The following is a 20,669-nucleotide window of genomic DNA, read 5'->3' as shown; positions in this document are numbered from 1 at the left end:
AATTTAAATGATAAAAGTGAAATGACCAAGTTTTTAAATAAAATTGAAAATTTTCATTCAATTAATGTATTTATCACTATGAAGTAAAGGCGAAAGTGATTGTGGAAATTGGACATTGAAGACATCAAGAAAGTGGAATCTAAACCTCATTTTTAATTTGATTAGGTATTATACATATTTTTGTTCTTATTCGTTGTATTGTGGATTTCGGGTAATCTTGAGACTCGCTCATGTGTAAAGTTTGATTCTTGAAGCTATGTGTAACTATTAGTGGTGAGAATGGTTTGGTTTAGTTGGTGACCAAAAGCAAACTATTTAATTAATAACACCAAATCAAACTAAACCACAATAAAACAATTTGATGTGGTTCGATTTACAGTTTGATATCGTTAAAATAATCTAATGTAATGAATTTATATACAATATACATTATATAACATAAGCAAAAAAATTTATAACTAACAAATGCTTAGTTTTTGATAACAAAGAAATATAACCCAGAAAATATCAATTTCTACAACAATAATGTTACTATGCAAACAACATTCATAATCCACTCAAGTGTAATCCTAACAATAAAAATTTAATCAAAAAATAAATAAATTTCTTTCAATATTACAACATCAAGAGCATAAAAAATAACTCTAAAAAGAAATTATCACATTTACAAAATGTATTTCCAGAGTTTCAAATTAGATGTATAATATAACAACTAATTTAACAACACTATGATATAATAGAATATCAATAATAGATCCTTCAAAAGATTTTGAAACATTTGCAAAATAATAATAATAATGATAATAATAAATCAAGTTAATCATAATTCAACATTTTAATGAATCCATGCATAATGCGTAAGATAACAACCCAGAAAAAAAAAATTATCATGCTCTGCTTTTTCTATCTTATCAAAATTTGGAATTCATTATTAAAGATGTTTGATTCGATTTTAAATATTTTAATTAAATATAAACTAAATGGAATTGTTTTGAAAGCTGTTTATCAAATTCTAAATCAAACCAAACCATGTAAAAGGTAAACCATTTAAAACTGGCAGTTTTGTCCAATTTTATTTGATTTTGCAGTTTAAACCGTTTAATAGTCGCCCTAAACTTCCATACAGCACATATGTATGCCTATTCTTATCACCTCCTCCATGCTAATGTTAGAACCAAAATTAAGCACATCAGCAAATGAAAGGCAATAATATATTATAAATGCACCAAATCACAAAAAAGACCAAAAATCAATAACTAGCTTTTTGGTCCAGCATACTCGCAACTCATGAAGACATGTTTTTATTATCAACAACCTTACAGTTTACATTTCATTTTCAAGTACTGCAATTTACAATGCTTACACCTGAATAAAATCCGGTGTTCATACTCATGACTCTGTGAATATATATACTTCGTCATATCCCCTCCTGCAGTTAGCCCAAAAAAAACAGTTCCAGTCAGTAAAAGTTCGAGAGCCAACATAGATGGCAATCCAATCAAAGAGCACTGGGCTTACCCAGCCTTTCCACAATATGTGGGACTGAAATTATAAATGAGATTGTCAAGCACTTTACGAGCAGGTGGCCTGTTCAAAGACTTTCTAGCTTCACTGCAACGGAAATACAAAAGAAGAAATCAGTTCTATTTCTGCCTATGATACCAATTCTATGCATGACCAAAGCTAGTTTCAGCAATGTTTTCCCTTAAAGATCCAGTTTAGAATCAGATGGTTCAGGGCAGCTTGCTGGTTTCTGGCTTCCAGAGCTCCAGCTGGTTCTTGTGGAGTATAAGGGCCCAGAACTGATCAAACCAATTCTGATCCAATTCAGAACCAGCCCTTGGACACCCCTAGATATTACCAATCTGATATTATTTGCTTGAATTTCAGAAGTTAAATACATAAGCCTTCTTAATTTCTCAAAACTAAAAGTTATATGTTCAAAAATTCACTATATCTAAATAATATAGAAAAAAAAGTATTTTCCCAGCATCATCTAATTATGAAGTGGTCTGCTGTGTTCCAAAACTGGAGCCTGTGCTTTCTTTGCCTTTATTTTTGAACAATTACATCCTTCAACAGCATAAAATATATAGGAAATCATTCAGCCTCAATTGATAACAAATATGTAAAAATGTTAAAATGCCATATAACCTGTCTCCCGTGAAAAAATCAAAGAATAAAATCTGCAGTATAGATTATTTCATAACTTCTCAGTAACGATCAAGTCCTCACCTGACGAAAAAGTTTGCAACATGTTGAGTAACTTGAATGGCATCCTCTGAGTGCGGAATCATAGATAAGCCCCATTCAAAAGCATTTTTCTGCAATAGTTTTCAGATGGTGACAATGGTTAAACCCACTATCTCAAGCAAATTTTATAATGATTAGAAATAGAGAAGAAAAAGAATGGCCACATCTACAGAAACCGTGTAGACAATATTTCAACATGGTTAAAATTCAATAGTGATAAAAGTTCATCATGCTAGCCCTGTTTTGTCCCCACCTGCCTAAGCATAATTTTCATTTTTTTATAGCAATGCCTGAGCATGAAGATTGATTTAACTCAAAGTCGCCTAAATATATAAGTCCACCTTTCCACTTTTCCAAAACAATTAAAACAAGTTGAAACATGAAACCAAAGCTATAATTTTCATTTTTTTAAGCAATGCATAAGCCTGAAGTTTGACTTCAACTCGAATCACCTAACTATATAAGCCCATCTTTCCACTTTTCCAAAACAATTAAAACAAGTTGAAACATAAAACCAAAGCTACAAAATCCTTGACATCTATGAACTGATCTTCAGCTTTGTACAGCAAAGTGAATCTGTTATATATTTGAGCATTCACTTTTTTTTTTCCTGGTGAATGCTCTACATCCACTGATCCACCTGATTTCCCTTGGTTTCCTCAAACTTCCCTACATTGCATTTTATGTTTTGTTGAAAACACCAGCATCAAAGTAATGATCTTACTTCATTGTTCACTTTTGTCTCTCTCTCAAAACCTTCTAAATCTGGGTGCAGTAAAATGATACTGATGTTACAAGATGATTTTACTAATCAATTTCTCCTTAAATAGGTGGTAACTGGGTTAAGGCATCTGATTTGATCTTCAATTCATCCATATGATAACTCCAGAGATAACACATGCACTTATTTTCTCTCTCCCTCTGTTTTCTGTCACATGCATACATGCGTCAGCATACGATAAACAGCATGCGCTTACAAAATGGATTTATAAAAAATAGCCTACAAAATGCCCATTCAACCCCCCTCTCCCCCCAAGATCATGAAACAAAATTCACATCTGTATGCTTGCTTTTTAAAAGTGAATAAAATAGTACTCGACTTTTGGGAAAAAAAAAACATACTTCTAATCCTTCCACTTTGTCTACTATGAAAATAAAAATACTATTTTAGTCCCTTTCAATGAAACATGTTAGACCTTTATCTTTTCAACTTCTTTGAGATTAAGAGCTGTTTTTCTTTCTGGAAACCCAAAAGATAGAATGTTGTTTCAAAGTAAAATCTCAGGAACTAAAGTATATGATAGTTTAAAGGATAAATTTAAAGTGCTGTGGAAGTAACGACTCAAGGACTAATTAATTCGTTTTTAGGATAAGCAAATTTTGCTTATAGGAAGAATTGGACCCATATGCTAGAAAATCTGCAAACACTAACAGGGTCCAATCCTCAAACCCAGTTCCCCCAAACATAAATATTAAGGTATATCCTACTTGTAAACTTTTCCCAAACTCTATGACACTTGAATGTACATTTCTACACGATGATGACTGGAATAAGATATAAAAATTGAAATCAGAAAAACTGAAATATGGGAACAATTATGTGCATTCAAAAATCAAACTTTTATACCTCTGGATGCCATTGGAAGGCTGACACAGGGTATCTATGTGCTTGTACTGTGGAAACATAAACCTGATAGAAATATTAGAAGTGGAAATTAGAATTCTTTTATTTGGTAGATTGACAACTAAATAAAAAATAATGCTCTTTTACTTTGTTATCGGTATCTGCACTAGTAGTCAAGATCTTGAAGAAACTAGATAGATCGTGGTTCTCTTGGAGCCGTTGCGGTGAGATTCCATACTGTTACGTAAAAAATAAAACAAATGAGATAAACAAGTAGGGCATGCAATTTGACACGGAAAAAAAAAAAAAAAAAGAAAAAAAAGAAAAAAAAGAAGGGCAATGATGATACAGAACTGGTTCAAGAACAAGGGAAACAAAAACTCTAGTATCATTAGAAAAGCCTTAATGATGAAGGCACTTCCACAAACACCTTTGTGTTCTGATAAATTCTCAACCACGGCAATCACTTTAAGGTTTAAGGCAAGGTAAGTCATCTTAAAAATCAGAAAATAAATTGCATTAAGCTCTCACCACGAAACAGGGACTTTGAGATATTTATATCCATACTTGCAGAAATATAATGATATGATGTTAATCATATTTTAGGCACTTGCCAAGTCCTAATTTATGTAATTCATACACAGAAGAGTATAAAAAATGCAAGATGAAGTAATAAAGAACCATCCAATAGGTGATCATGATAGAAAGCATAAAATGAATAAAGGGGGAAATGATACGAGGCTGTCAAGCCATTCAACCAAAATAAAAATGGCAAGCCCCTTTGAAACAGAGAGGGAAATGACTTCAACCATCAAACTCTTCTGTAAAGAGGATGACAATGAATTTACCATGATCATCCAATATACTAAAAATCACTGAAAGATGCGCAGAATCATGTAACAATGAATTTTACCATGCTCATCTAATGTACTAACAAAGTCACTGTACTCACATGATGGTTCTGCATGACAAGGCAATCAGTACTCAGCTTTTTAAGCAAGTCTGGCGGAAATCTGCAAAAGAGAACAAATATTATTTACTATTTTTAATTGGAAGAATCAGATAGCATGAATCATGATTTTTGCTGAAAATGAATCAAGATGCAAGCTTCTGTACAATGTTAAACTTCATGAACCAAATGCCAGGCACAGGCCATCACACGGACATTCAGAAACATTGTCCCACATGGCAATCAAAAAGTATTATTCAAAGAATACATGAGAATATGTATACATTTTTAGCTCAAAAGTTACTTTAACAGCAACTTGGGTTATTTATTCCAACAATATAAAAAGCAGTCATAAATGAAAGCTGATACAATAAAGGACATGAAATATTCAATGCTCAGAAAGCTTTTGAAATAATATAAATAATAGTAATATGGAAATTGGGCATCTGTAAAAGCTAAATGCAACAAACAAAACGAATGGAGATTACAATAGTAAATACAGTCAGTAGAATACAGCTTCATCCCCATTGATGTAGGGTAAAGTGAAATTAACATTTAGATCCAGCATAAAAGTGAAAAAATATAAGGTGCACAAAACAATTCAATAGAAAATCAGAGACCAGTGAGCATAACTGAAGGAGGAGATCAAAATCCTCAAGCTAGTCAGGCCATATTTGATTATAGGGAATAGAACTGGAGATTGAGACTCCTTACTTTGCTTCGACTACCTAAACCTTTGTCGTTATTTAAATTCTGTCACATTCCTTTATTATAAGTAACCAAAAACCAAATGCTTGGGAATAAGTTTCCATTCTTATTTTAAGTCACTCCTCTCCAGTGGTTCTCACAACCCCCACCCCACCCCCCCCAACCAGCCGGGGGTAAAAAAAATACATTTTCTGGATGCCACATCCATTTCATAAATTTTACTTCCATTGTGGGTAATGTATTTGGGTTCAAAGCCCTATGTGTCCTCCGTCTAGAGGATTTGCGAATCTCTCCTGCTTATTCTAAAACTTTCTAAGGGCCACCTCATGATATTCTTTACAGAGATAAATAGAACAAGTATGGTCGCCCCCTATTGGGTTGTACTATTAAACCTAAATTGGGGCTATTCGTTAAGAATTATGGTAGAGCGGTTTATGAATGTCTTCGCGGTGAACTTGATTTTACCAAAGATGATGAGAACGTGAATTCCCAATCATTTATGCGGCAGCACTTTCATTGGCCAATCACACTCAGATTTCCAACAGACTAAATCCAGTTGCAACATCATCACTAGCTAATTGCTATTTATACGTGACTCTAACAAATTCATTAGCATGCTTTTATTTATTTATTTATCTATAGCATCAAACGTCCAAAAAACAGGATGAAAGTACAACATGTTTGGTAAAATTTTGATTTTGAATATGCTTATGGTTTTGTGAGAGAATATTATTTGAATTCTGTTAAGCTAAAGTAAAAACGAGACAGTGAGATTGAAGGAAGAAAATAATAAGTACAATAACATATTTACCTCTGAAACACAGTTCCCTCTATATTTATGTTTTTCATAAATTGGAGTGTAGATGCTTGATCCGTTGCATTAAATGATTCCAGAATGTTATTGTCCTATTGTCAAAGAGAACAAAAAATTTTCAGGTTTATAACATCAAAACAATCCAGTGGAAGGTCTAATAATAAAGGATTTTAAGAATGAACGAATTTTATAATGAAACCCGCCAAAAGGAATTTGCTCATATAATTAAAGGATTACTGAGAATTCTGGGATGAAGAATAAGTAGGAGATTGCAAATACTGCTGCACAAGTTCATAATGCATTAACTCTGATAATAGGAAAGTACAGTTTTCTCGAGTAATCGAGTTGTATACCAAAAAGCCAAATAATTTAAGGAGTGATCATAGCACTAACATACCTTCACCATCATCTAGTCCTGTAAACACCATGTGTAACTTTATGCAGAGAACATCAAAATAACATCACAGCCTAAAAAGTTTACCTCCTCTCAACACATAAATCATTTGAAGTATGAAGACAGAGAAACCCATTTTCTTTTTGATAAGTTAGTTAAAGGAACACAGGTACCAAAAATCTGAATGACTATAGATGAAAAACCATAAGTAATGAAAGGAAGGTCAATACCTTACTAATGATCATTGTCAAAAGTTCAAAACCTAAGCAGATGGCATATAATGGAAAATGGTATCCTGCATCATTCTTGGCTAAAACTCTCTGCAAATAACAAATAATAAGATTTCTTACAGTTAGGATAAAAAAACAGAGACAGGTTTAATATGATTTCCTTAATGTGTTTCACATCTGTAGATGCATATATCATATAGTCGTCATGTGTAGCATATCTACTGCTATCAGTTAGGACAAAAAACCCAAGTACAGCTTACTATGATTTCCTTAATATGTTTCAAATATGCAGATGCATACATCAGATAGTTGTCATGCAAAGCAGATTTCTAATTGACAATAATTCTATATAGGAAAATACTTAAGAAATTGCCACCAAAAAAAAAAAAAAAAAAAAAAAAAAAGAGAATATGTCATGTAAGATGTTGAAACAAAATACTGAACCACCTAGAAACCTCAAATTAGTTCAACAAATTGCCTTCTCAGATTCATCTACTATTGTGCACCTGTTTAAAGCAAAAGGCAAAAATTAACTAGAAAAGAGTTCACAGTACAACTGGAATCAAAGAGTACATAAGTTTGACCTGTCAAAGCTCTGCTAACTGTGTTTCCACGTGAAGATCTCACACATAAAATCATCATTCATATTAAATGAAAAAAAAAAAAAGTCGAAGTGATTTGACTGGAAATGAAATTGCAGCTAGATAAACACAATTAATTGAAAGCAAATAAATTATTTTACTTTTTAAAGAATCAACTGCGTAAGCAGCTGGACTTCAGCTTGTCTAATTTCATCTCAAACATGCTCAAGCCCATTTTATCAGGCATCCACAGGGCCAGAAGCTCGATAAAGGAATGTGCCAAGCTCAAAGAAACCCCTGACTTGATCCAATAGGAACAAGAGACACATCACAAAAACAGGCCGAATGCTATCACAAGATGACCATCTTCAAATCAGTATGGATATCAAAATTTCTCCAATAGAAGTCCCATAGTTTTCAGAGTCAAGTGCAATGTGCTTACCCTATGGGATAGTGCACTTGTTCCACCACCAAGTAGAAACCCAAATCACTTTAGGCTGCTAATGGCTGCCAAAACAGCTTGGGCAAGTGCACAATTGATCACAGACTATTGGCACTAAAAATTACATTGCATTTTTTAACAAGAGTAGAAAGCTGTAACCTACCTTAAAAATAGCCTTTACGATGTCATAGTATAAACCAGTTTTAACCCGACCCCCAGTAAAGAGAACACCGTTGACCAGATTGAGCTTCTGCAACACAACAGAATGTAAAAAAAAAAAAGTTAATGAGAACCATAAATATAAAACAATACTAAAATAGTCAATAGTAACATCATACCATAAATTGCTCATCATGGCAAATAGGCAAAACTAGTATAAGGTTCCTAGTCATGTATAACCTACCACTAACACCTAAAAAAAAGTTGTTTATGCAGATACAGAAGAAACAAAAATAATTCTGGCACATCATGCATTAAACCAGTTGTAAAATCTAGCATCAACAAGGATAATAAATAGATACTGGAGCCACAAAAGAAAAACTCACCCACTGACAATGAAAATGCTACCAATATCCATTTTATACTGCATTAAGGAGGTTTTCCATGTATGCTCTTCTCCAACATTCTTTTAGGAGTCTCAAAAACCTAAACATCCTTCCTAGAGATAGAATTGCAGAATTTTAACGCAAAAGTAATCTCCAAAACCTCCAAATTATTTTCTGACTCTCTTTAAGGAAAAGTATTTTACATCTAATCCCCAGAATTTCGTTCATAAGGACTATTCTAGCAAATCAAATGACACGTAAACATGGCACTTCATTTGATAACAAGGACAAAATATATATATATATATATATATATATATATACACAAGTAAGCCACTGATATCACTGTTGTCACCAAAACATGCAACAGCTTCAGGGATCATGAAGAAATTTTACAGGAGTTCATCTTAGCAGTTGAAACGTGGCGTAACCTATTTATTAACATAATGCATTAAGCCCAAGTTCATCCCATTATCAATAAAGAAGCACTTTTAGCTCTTTGTATACAATGTTCATACCATGTGATGAACATAATGTCATAATGTGAATTTCAGACCAGTAACACAACACTTAGCTAAAAAGCTAATCCGAGTAACAAATTAGACATCTGTTTGGTACATATAAGTGGACAGGCCATTGGAACTCTTACAATCACAATTACAAATGCTTATATACATTTTCTCTCTGTGTATGTAACCAAAAAAAAAGTGATCAGGATGGAAAACAGTGCATTTTAGAAGTGCCCATAAATCAAGCATGAGTTATAATTTAACTTCACTAAAATTAGATGAAATCATACTCCTACTGAACTAAGAACAAACAAATTTAGCTTAAGTTCCCAATATGCCAACAAATATGAAATTAAAGAAAAATCGGTAACCAAGCATTCGAATTTTCTTGAAATTTTTTATTCCTGGTTGTAAATTCTTGTGTATATTCTCAAATTGATTAACTATTTGGTCAGTTTTTATCAACTCAATTAACCCTAAAATGTCCCAAAGTTCAAGCGATCATTCTCTTTTTCTCTACAGTTCAATCCGCTTGAAAATTTTGGACTACCTCGAAAAGAACCTCCGGGGGCTCGTTATATATAAGAGGAATCACGCGAGCACCAGCCGATTCAACAAATTTCACATAAGACGCCGCAATATACGACGCGTTTGTGGCATTATTTAGCCTTCGGGACGCACCATCGCCAGGATGGCTCAGAATTCCGATCACCGGCCTGTAATTCAGCTTGGGGTCCGGCGCAGGACATCTTGGCACTGGAGACGATGACTCATCGTCGATTTGACTTGGAAGAAGAATATTCGAGTGAGCTGCTTTGGCCAAGCTAAGTTCTTTGGAAAGAGAAATGAGTATAGGAATCCACAAGTAATTCCACATATCTGGAATTCCAGACCCAGAGGAGGAGGCGGAGGTAGAGGGAAGCGAAACAGCGTCGGTGGGAATATCGGAGGAGGAAGTAGAGGGGGTAGAAGGGGAATTAGAGAGAATATGAGGGGGCATTTTGGGGAATCAAAAAGATGATGAAGAAGCTAGTGTTTTTAAGGAAGCCAAAGAGAAAAGAAGAAGAAATAGTCATGTGAAGAAGAGTATTTGACATTGAAGAGAGGAAGGGGAGAGAGAAGGCCGGGTGGTTAATTGCCGCACTGTTGGAATGGCGAACCGAGCACGGCAATTTAGAGTTAGATAAATTGAATGGTCGGTTTGGGGTTACGTAAGGGTGACAGCTGTGATGGGACTAACAGATTTGTGATTGTCGGACCAAAATCATACGGGAAAACTTATAATATCGCCCCTCTATTTTGTCAAAATTAATATTATGCCCCTTTATTTTTAAAACACAATATTTTGCCCAAATATTCTTTACAATTAATCAACTCTTTTCATTAGGTGCCTTATAAAAAATACAATTACCTTTAAATTCTCTTAAAATTTGTTTTTCTGTAAAAATTAAATAAATTTTTAAAAAATAAATTTTGATTTTTAACTTTCCATACACAAGATCAAAAGAAAAAAGATGTGAAAATAATTAGATGAAATCAATATGTATGAACAAAATAGTGTATTTTAAAAAAAGTAGAGATAGATTAATTAATTTTGATGAAATATATGGATAAATTTATAATTTTTTGAAAATATTCTAGACTCAAAAGGGTCAAAAATGGATCAGATTATTATACAAAATGGAAAACGAATAGAAGAATCAACACGTTTGAGTTAATTTTACTGGTTGTCTATATGTATTTTATTGGGCGTAAATTTCAATTCATCACTTTAAAATATTACCACTTAAAAATATTTCAATTTTTACTCATACAATACAAAAATCACTTTGCTTGATTTATTTAAATTCTGTTCACTAAAATACTGTATGAACAACAAATGACCTATTTTTAATTTAATTAATTTTTTTATAAAAATAAATTGAACTCATATCTCTCTCCTCCAATTTGGATTTCTCTTTCTTCTTTTACTATCTTTTTCTCTCTCCTCTGCTCAGTATGCATCCGTCTCTCCTCGTCTCCGTTTTATTTCCAGCTTCTATTTCATTAACTTTATCCTCTGCTCCATTTGCGTCTCTCTCTCCTTTAGCATCCATTTCAAATCAAGTGCGACTTTCTCTCCATATCTGAAGTAGAAAGTGAATACATAAGGAGTGAGCGAGATGTTTTCCAGCAAAGATATAACAAATGCGAGGGAGAAGCAATTTTGAAAACAGCTTAGACGAGCAAGAATTTAGGGATGAGATTATTGATTATTGTTCTAGTTATAGGATAAGAGAAAAATTCTAGACTAATTATTTCATTTTTAGATTTGTTATTTTAATAAATATACATGAAGGCCCCTGCGCAACCTATTATATATTTTTAGAAAATTTTTTAATTGTGTAAAGAATTTTAAATTTAAATATATGAAGCCATGATATATACATATTTAAATTTGAAAATAATATTTATTTATAATAATTATGATATTAAAATATTTTTATTTAGTTGTTTATATTATTTTTATTTAATTTAATTGAATCAATGATATTGTTTAAAATAAAATTTATTTTATTTTAATATTTTAAAATTCTAAATAAATTTTATAAATTCTTTTAACACTTTTTTGAGACCATCGTTATATATTCGAAGGAAAAAAAAAACCTAAAGTGTTCTAATATATATATATATATTATCTTCTTATGATTTGGATAATGTCCGAAAGATCTGCCTCAACTTTTACGTCACACATCTTAATTTGATGACTATCATTCTATCATTCCAAGAAATCACACAGATCCTTAAGAATCAAAACAATTCAATTCAATTAAAAGGAAAAATTATTTAAAAATAATTTTAAAAAATGAAAATTTCATCTAAAAATCAATAATAAAAATAATTTAATGTATGCTTGTCACGACCCGATTCCGTGGGCCGGACCGGCACTAGAGCCCAGACAAGCTTAAGGCCCCCGAGGCCCGTAGTAAGCCTAAATTATCCAATCTATCTACCTATCTGTCCCAATTTCATCAGAACAGTAAGCCCATATGACTTAAAGATACAGGTTGATAAAAATTTTCAAACATTTGACCCAATCTCAAATAATACATAGAATTTAACCAGGGCCTGTTCATAATAAATCATAATCATAATATGGACTTACTGATTCACCTGCAGCTAATTACACAATAATTAATTTATAGCGTAGTACTAACAATAAGACCCAATTTAAATACACAACCCTATAACTGCGGAGTTCAATAATAATTTGATAATAGAGTAATTTATACATCCAAAATTTAATAACAAAAATATAAAGTTTACATTTATAACTCTGCGGAGAAGATTGCAGAGCTTCAGTCGAATCAGCTGCTTCCTAGTACCTGGGAGGTTTGTTGGGGGGTGAGTTTTGCAACTCAATGAATAATAATAAATAATACACACCACATACAGTCAAGCAAAATGCACCCTAGTATACTGAATGAACACACAACAGTCAATCATATGACATTACATCAGCACCCACAAACAATATCACCTTCAAATAATCACATCACGTGGAAATTAGTCAGTGGAGTCACCGAAACCCCCGATGAGCCGTCCTCCCACATGGCTCATCCTCTCACATGTGCACCAGGGAGCCGATCCCCCATACTGGCCGACCGGTCTAATCCTCACTTGACCAGCCCTCTCATTATTTTTCCATTCTCTCTATTCTTTTCCATACCAACAAGAGGTAACCCGGTCGTCTCCATCAAATCTAGATCATCAGGCGCTCACAACAGGAGGCCACCCTGCGGGCTGCGATCAAATCTAGATTATCAGGTGCGCCCAATAAAGAAACCAACCTGTGGTTTTCCATATCACACAGATCATAGCAGTAGGTGCACACGGGGGCGCCGATCTCCCATTTACCCGGCCAAATTTCATATCATATTCAGGATCCATATCACATATACCATTCTCACAAACCCATGGTGACCCACTTCATCCCAATTCCACACAAACAAATCACAGTATAATCACAGCACAAATAATCAGACATTTCATTCATCATAATACACCAATTCCATCCAAATGCACAATATATAAATATAATTATAGTGATCGTAACATAATATATATGATAAAATACTTATAATATATTGTAAATATGTAAATAAAAAATATAATGTTTATAAATAAATGATATGCAAATGCAGTGTTGATATGTATTATTTATTATTACTCACAGTGGTGGAGAACGAAGCTCTAGCTTTGATTCTGTCCGAGAGGAGCACTAGATGGACTCGGGCGATCTATGAAATGTAAGAATGATACAAAAAGAAATAACTCTATCAGACAAAATATTCCTTTACCCTTCTAATATTTTTATTTTATATTCTAAATTTTTCTACATAATTTAATCTCGATATTTAATTTCTTTTCTGTAATAAATTTTTATTTCTCTATCTAACTTTATTTCATTTATTTTCTTCTGAAATCTATTTTATTTCCTACCGAAATTTATTTTGTTGTCTACCGAAATTTATTTTATTTTTCTACCGAAATTTATTTTTATTTTCTACTGAAATTTATTTTATTTTCTACCGAAATTTCGGCAACATCTCCCCTAAAAATTGAACTATTTACCTGTTAAAATATCAACAATATATTAATAATTCCAAACCACACGGCCCATCCATCGGGCAATCAATCAATTCAATTTTTCTCATCCTCCATCCGAATAACAATATCAACACTACATTCAACCTTAACATCACCCCCTACATCCATAATTTATAAATTAAAATTACATACAATATAATCTACCTTCAATCTACACTTAAATTCCATAAATTTTATTATTACCAAAATTTCCTAATAAATTATTCAATACTGAATTTAATTTTAGCTAACTATTATTTTTATTAATCAATAATTACTTCATATTAATTAATCAATAACTATTTTGAATTCATTTTAAACTAACTAAATAACTAAAATTACTAACTAAATATTTTATTTATCAATAAATTAATACTATTTAAATTAATTTAATTACTCAAGTAATTAAACTAATCAGTAGATCTAGCCAAATTAAATTAATTTAACTAATCAAAATTGCTAAATTAAATTAATTACTCAAGATTACTAAAATCAATTACTAAAATCAAATTAATCAACTAAAATTATTAGAATTAAACTAACTAAAATCATTAATGAAATTAAATTAATTAACGAAAATGTAGTTAAATTAATTTATACCCCAAATATATTTTTTTTTGTCGAATTTTTGCTAGATCGGAAATTTGCTCGTGTCGGATCGGAGAGCAGTGGCTGTTGGTGGTCGGAGGCGTGCTGGAGCGGCGGCGATGGCGCGACGAGCTGCGTGCGGTGGCTCACGGTGGTCGATCGCCTCTGCTGGAGCGGCTGGAGTTCCTGGGCAGTGATGCAAACGCAGGTGCAGGAAAGAAAAGAAAAGAAAAGAAAAGAAAGAAGGAAGAAGAAGAAGAAGAAGAAGAAGAGAGGAGAGGAGGTGGCAGTGATGGCACGATGGTGCTGCTGGAGGTGTTGCAGAAATGGTGAGGGAGAGGGAATGGGATGAGCGTGGAGATAAAAAGAAAGAGGGTTTCTAGAAGGTTTGGGCTGGTTCGATTCAATTCTGGTTCGATTCAGCCCAAATCTTGATTTTTTGTTTGATTTTTCGATTCGGTTTATCGCTGTACAAATTATTAATTCACATTTGAATATTTAAATATATTTTCCACGCTGTCAGTTTATTAAATTTAAATGAAAAATCTTTGAAAATAAAAATTCGGGTTGTTTCAATGCTATGCATTGATATAATTTTTGTTGTTTGTAAAAATTTTAAGATATACACATAATACTAGCATTGATCATTGGAAGGCTATAAGAAGGTTCTTGATTATCTTAAAAGAACAAAGACTTTAGCCTTATACTATCATAGGTTTCCTTTAGTGCTTGAGGGCTATAGTGATGCAAATTGGATAATTAGCTAGTGTCAACGACAATTGTCTATGTCTGGTTTGATATTTACTTTAGGAGGAGGAGGGCTTGTCTCGTAGATTTCTAAGAAATAAACTTGTATAACTCATTTTACAATGATCGATCACATAAATTGCCCTTGAATTTTCATCAAAGAGTTTTGTGGCACCCTATACTTAAGGTTTAGCCTTTTGACCGCTTAAACTTCCATTTTTTTCATCAATCACACATTTTAAATTTCACTTTGCTTATCAATTACACACCTTACCATGTTGAAAAATCAAATTAAAAATGCTTGCACGAGAAGAGAGAATAAAATACGTTTAAGTATCCAACATGGAATTTTTTTTTTTTTTTTAGCTTTTCTTTTCAACTTTAAATTCTACCCCATTTTTGAATTTATATTTTTAATGTTAAATTAATTAAAATATTTTTTTAAACTTTACTAATTCTCATTCCTCTCTCTTCTTCATCTTCTATATTTTTTAACTCAATCTTCATAGCAAACCAAAATATTTAAAAAAAAAAAAAAAAAACAATATTTCTTGGTATTAGAAAAAAACTGAAAGGGTTATGAAATCTACAGGTTTTGGTATGTGGGTCTCTGCTTTCTCTCCCTAGTTGATTTTTGATGAAACTTGCATCTATCTAATATTGTTCTTGCAAAAAAAAAAAAAAAAAAAAAAAAAATAAAGAGAATTGAGTTAATCATATACATGCTATGATTTTATATATGGGTTAAATAAAAATATAAAATCTGAAACAAGAAAATTAACAAAAAGAAAGATGAATTCTTATATTTTATGGAATAATCTAAAAAATGATTAATAAAATAAAATAAATAAAAGCCTGATAGAGAGAGAAGCAAAGGAGGAGGAGGAGATGAAACAAAATGGGATGCTGAGCAAAGAACATCGTTTTTCTTTTCTTTTTTTTTTTCCAAAAAAAAAAAAATTAAAGCTGATGTGTTAAATAACTTGCCAACTGTAACTGATTTGTCTACTGCACAATGCGAGGAATTCACAAATTAATTTTTCCTCTACAAGGCGTGTGATTGTTACAAAAAGTGAAGTCGAAGGGGTTATAAGATCACTTTAAAAGTAGAAGGGGCTACAAGATTTTTTAGTGAAAATTCAAGGCTCAATTTATGTATTCAGTCATTCTCCAATAGAGTCCAAGTTTATAACATTAGTAACAGTAACAAAGAGGTAAAATGGTCGAGAATTTATCATTGGATATAGAGTTGTGGCCATAACTAATATCATCTATCTTTGTATACTGCAATAGTGAAACAACTATCTTTAAGGCTTTTAGTAAGATTGATAATGGTAAATCTATACATATTGATTCAAGACATGAGTATGTTAGACAACTTATTAATGAAAGAGTTATAATAGTTCTCTACGTTAGATTAAAGATCAATAACTAAATTCTTTCAAGGGATACGGTAAAAGCATTATAAGTGTAATGGATCTGAAACCCTTTTGATTTATGGATTGTTACTAGTAATGGAATCTTACCTTTCTTATTGTATAGTAATTTTAAAGGTTTAAAAGATGTTAAGAATCCTACATCGATTAAATACCCAATCCACGCAAGCTAGTTAGCTAATTGGTTAGTACTAACCTTTAGCATTGATTGGCTTAAGCCCAAGCTAAGTAAGCCCACATCACACATTTTCTCATCATGGATTCTAACCTCTAACTCAATTCACCTCCACCCTTTCATTTGTAATATGGTATCAAATCAAGTCTGGCCTAGTTTCAATTATTCTCGATGTTGCCACTGCGTTTCAATTCAGGCTCTTGTCTAAATGTGCAGTCCCAGCGAGGCCCATTCAATTTTAAGGGTAAAAAATCTAGTTCGATTTCAGGGGGAGGATTTCAAGTGTCAAGTGTCAACTGGAAGTCCAATCCCGGTTGTACTTGAGAGGGAGTGTTCATAATCCCACATCGATTAATTACCTAATCCACGCAAGCTAACTAGTTAATTGGTTAGTAGTAACCTTTTAACATTGGTTGGCCAAAACTCAAGTAAGCCCACATCACACATTTTCTCATCATGGATTCTAATCTCTAATCCAATTCATCTCTACCCTTTCATATGTAATAAAAGATAATAACAAACTATAGTTTATGACAATATACAAGCACAAGTAAATTTATATAGTGCTTAATGAAAAGAAACTAATTATTTATTATTCTTAATGAAGATAATGAATTTATGGTATATAAACCATGAAGTCTAGTTAGTGATTGTTTATAAGTCTCACCTATATAAACACAAGAATTGATTCCACTTCAATTAAAATTTAGTAAATTAAGATTTTGTAAGTGTTTAATGAATCTAAGAGGTAGTACAAGGCCATAATGTGGTGCTAAAGCTCATTGTGAATAGAATATATAAAGAATAAAGATTTACATGTAAAATATTTTCAATCTTGTCAATATTGGAATTATGATTGAATTTAACTCAATAAAACCATTAATTTTAACAAGGTTATTGATATGTGCATAAATTGTCACTTTTATTTTTAATATTTTTGGTATTTTTGAGTTGTTTTCAAACTTAAATCAGTTGGTTGAACAATTTTTATCAATTAGACATGATCTAAGTTATTTTTTTGAATAATACCATTTAATTGAGGAATTTTCAGCATTGTTAATATTTTGACCATTGTTTGATTGTTTGCTTCTTCAGGCATAACTGAATGTATAGATGTTCAAATTGATTGATTTGTGATTCGTTGGAAAGATAGAAAGGAGCTCTACAAATTTCTAAGAGGAGGCAAGATTCAATTCAGCCTTGAAATTCATAAAAAAAAAAAGAGCTCTGAATCTAGAACAAATGTCATGAATGAACATGCATGAAGGGGTTTTATTGTTTAAGACATATCTAGTGCTACAAGAGTCAAAATCAGCTCAGCCTAGGCCCATTTGAATCTTAGAAGATGGTCCTACAGTTGCTGTGAAGACAACTAAATGAAGTGAGGTCGTTTTGATTGTCAAAAATGCCATAAAAGATTACATTTGAGCAGAAATATCTGCTTCAACCTAATTTGGTTTTTAGGTCATATCTTCTGCTGTGAGTGTCCATTTGGGCAAGCCTTAGTTCATTAGAAAGGTGAGAAGGAGATCTACAAGTTTGTTGAAGAAGTCAGAATCAGATTCGAAAAGGAAGTTGCTGAAAAATGGGAGAGAAATCAGAACAATAAAGATTTCTGTTGACTATTTTTAAAGTTCCCAAGTGATTAGAGATTCTTTAGGTCTTTTGAGAGGCTATATATAGTTGCGATTCTGGAGCAGCAGGGAAGTTCATTTTTTATCCCATGTAGAATAGGTTATTCTAAATTTGAACGAGCAATGGTAGATTTAGGAGCATCTATTAATGTTATGTCATATTCAGTCTTTCAAACTTTGAATTTGAACACTTTGAAGGAAACCAGTGTTATTATTCAATTAACTGATCGTTCTAATGCTTACCCTATGGGAGTAGTTGAGGATATTTTGGTGCAGGTTGGACAATTAATTTTTCCAGCAAATTTTTACATTTTGGATATGGGGGATGCTATTTCCACATCAAATTCTGCTTTGATTTTATTCGGAAGACCTTTCCTAAAAACTGCCAAGACAAAGATTGATGTGGATGGTGGCACTTTAACCATGAAGTTTGATGGAGAAGTTGTTAAATTTAATATTTTTGATGCTATGAAGCATCCTACTGATGATCATTCTATTTTTTCTATTGAAGTAATTGATACATTTGTGCAGGATGTCTTTGAGTTAAGCAATGAGGATGAGTTAGAAGTGGTGATTAGTCAAGGAATTCAAGAAGATAGTACCAATCAGCCACTAAGTGTAGAGGTTCAAGATGCAGTAATGGCGTTACAGTCATTACCATTAGTTCCAAAAAGGTATGGAGTTTCTAAGATTGATTTACCTCATCACACAAAACTATTACCTTCTATTTTAGATGCACCAGTTCTTGAACTCAAACCGTTGCCTAACCATTTGAAGTCTATTTACTTGGGTGATAAAGTGACACTTCCGGTTATCATTTCAAGTAAGTTAACAAAGATTCAAGAAGAAAGATTGATAAGAGTTTTAAGGATGCACAAAGAAGCTATTGGTTGGACATTAGCTGACATCAAAGGCATAAGTCAATCGATGTGTATGCATAGGATTTTGTTACAAGATGATGCTAAACTAAGTAGAGAGGCTCAAAGGAGGTTGAACCCACAAATGATGGAAGTTGTGAAGAAGGAAATCTTGAAGCTATTGGATGCTGGGGTGATTTACCCAATTTCAGACAGTAAATGGGTAAGTCCGGTTCAAGTTGTGTCAAAAAAGTCAGTGTCACTGTTGTAGCAAATCAAGATAATGAGCTTGTTCCAACAAGGATTCAAAGTGGATGGCATATGTGCATAAATTACCGCAAATTAAATTCTTTAACAAGGAAGGACACTTTCCATTACCATTCATTGATCAAATGCTTGAGCGGTTAGCATGTAAGTTTTATTTTTGTTTTCTTGGTGGCTTTTCGGGATATAATCAAGTTGTGATAGCACCAGAGGACCAAGAGAAGACTACATTCACTTGTCCTTTTGGAATTTTTGCATTGCCATTCGGACTTTGTAATGCACCTGCAACATTTCAGGTCAATAAAAATCTTGATGGTTGCCGATTCCACCGGCAACGGTGCCAAAATTTTGATGGTTGTCGATTCCACCGAAGATTAATTACTGAATTTTAATTGTGGAAGTGGTGAATTCAGGTCGAACCCTAGAGACTGAAATCTTAAATTTTGTGATATTTTGTAAAGAGAAAAAGGTGGGTTGGCTTTTGAAAATTCACTTAAAGAAATCAAAATAAAACTGACTATTAAACTTAAATTGGAACTCAATCTAATAAACATTCAATTCAAGGCAATTTATAATCTAATGTATAAATGATCACAGACAAATTTTGAATGAATTACTCTTTGAATACTTAACTAAATCTTACCAACAAGCATGATAAATTCCCTGACTTCCCTATTGTTGACGCGTGTTTTTTATGCCCCGCCTGATCCGATGAGGACACAAGGATAAATGGATTAATGCTATTTGGAAGCCTTGTAATCCAAGGATTTAAATAAAATAAAATTAAAAAAAAAAAAAAAAAAAAAAGAGAAAGACGTGTGCTACAGTAGCTTACGTGTGCTACAGTAGTAGTATAAATTCATCTCTTTCTCTACACAAGACACACAATTTTTCACAACTCCACAAACGGCAAAAAACCCTAAACAATATACTGTGTTGCTCAATTTCTCTCCAAAAAATTCATATGAATTGATTTGAAGAGAAATTGGTGTTAGATATTAATTTTAGGTGATTTAAATCATAAAAAGAAAAAAAATCAAAAGATAAAAAATATATCAATCCTTGGAAAAAAGCTTCTGGAAATCTTAATCCATTTACAATCCTCAATCTGAGGATCAGGTAATTTTCTTAACATTTTTGTATTTTTTCTTTACATATTTTTGTGTTTTTACATATTCTTGTGATTTTAATATTTTAAGCTTCTTTAAATTATATTCTGTTCATATTTGGCCATTTTATGTGTCCTTAAATTACATTTGAACAAGAAATAATGTAAAAAAAAATACTTAA

At 32.3% G+C, this 20,669-nt stretch overlaps 1 protein-coding gene and 1 long non-coding RNA gene across 2 annotated transcripts; both read right to left on the bottom strand.

Moving 5' to 3' along the window:
• Window positions 1–1,275: 1,275 nt before the first annotated feature.
• On the bottom strand, window positions 1,276–10,238 carry LOC149494838 (gamma-glutamyl hydrolase 2-like). The gene is made up of 10 exons (XM_089724032.1): window positions 9,600–10,238; window positions 8,159–8,245; window positions 6,973–7,062; window positions 6,346–6,440; window positions 4,830–4,890; window positions 4,025–4,114; window positions 3,881–3,943; window positions 2,236–2,324; window positions 1,519–1,611; window positions 1,276–1,429 (listed from the first exon to the last, which is right to left on the bottom strand). The coding sequence occupies exons 1-10, from the start codon at window positions 10,047–10,049 to the stop codon at window positions 1,390–1,392; spliced, it is 1,158 nt and encodes a 385-aa protein (XP_089580158.1). The 5' UTR covers window positions 10,050–10,238; the 3' UTR covers window positions 1,276–1,389.
• A 1,926-nt stretch (window positions 10,239–12,164) lies between these two features.
• LOC149494837 (uncharacterized) lies at window positions 12,165–14,619 on the bottom strand. Its single transcript, XR_016321581.1, has 3 exons — window positions 14,279–14,619; window positions 13,264–13,329; window positions 12,165–12,414 (listed from the first exon to the last, which is right to left on the bottom strand). It is a non-coding gene; the product is annotated as an uncharacterized LOC149494837 (long non-coding RNA).
• Window positions 14,620–20,669: the final 6,050 nt, after the last annotated feature.

Source organism: Jatropha curcas, chromosome 7, assembly GCF_041381405.1.
Source record: "Jatropha curcas cultivar XTBG-Jc1 chromosome 7, XTBG_Jcur_1.0, whole genome shotgun sequence".
Lineage (NCBI taxonomy): Eukaryota > Viridiplantae > Streptophyta > Magnoliopsida > Malpighiales > Euphorbiaceae > Jatropha > Jatropha curcas.
This window is presented reverse-complemented; position numbering and strand designations above follow the sequence as displayed.

What these genes read in the sequence shown, in the direction of transcription:
- LOC149494838 (XM_089724032.1), bottom strand. Translation starts at nt 10,049, where the DNA reads ATGCCCCCTCATATTCTCTCTAATTCCCCTTCTACCCCCTCTACTTCC. An exon ending in TGACAATGATCATTAGTAAG is followed by an intron (nt 6,441 to 6,972) that starts GTATTGACCTTC and finishes CTTTGACAATAG; the next exon opens with GACAATAACATTCTGGAATC. An exon ending in GTGCAGATACCGATAACAAA is followed by an intron (nt 3,944 to 4,024) that starts GTAAAAGAGCAT and finishes TATTTCTATCAG; the next exon opens with GTTTATGTTTCCACAGTACA.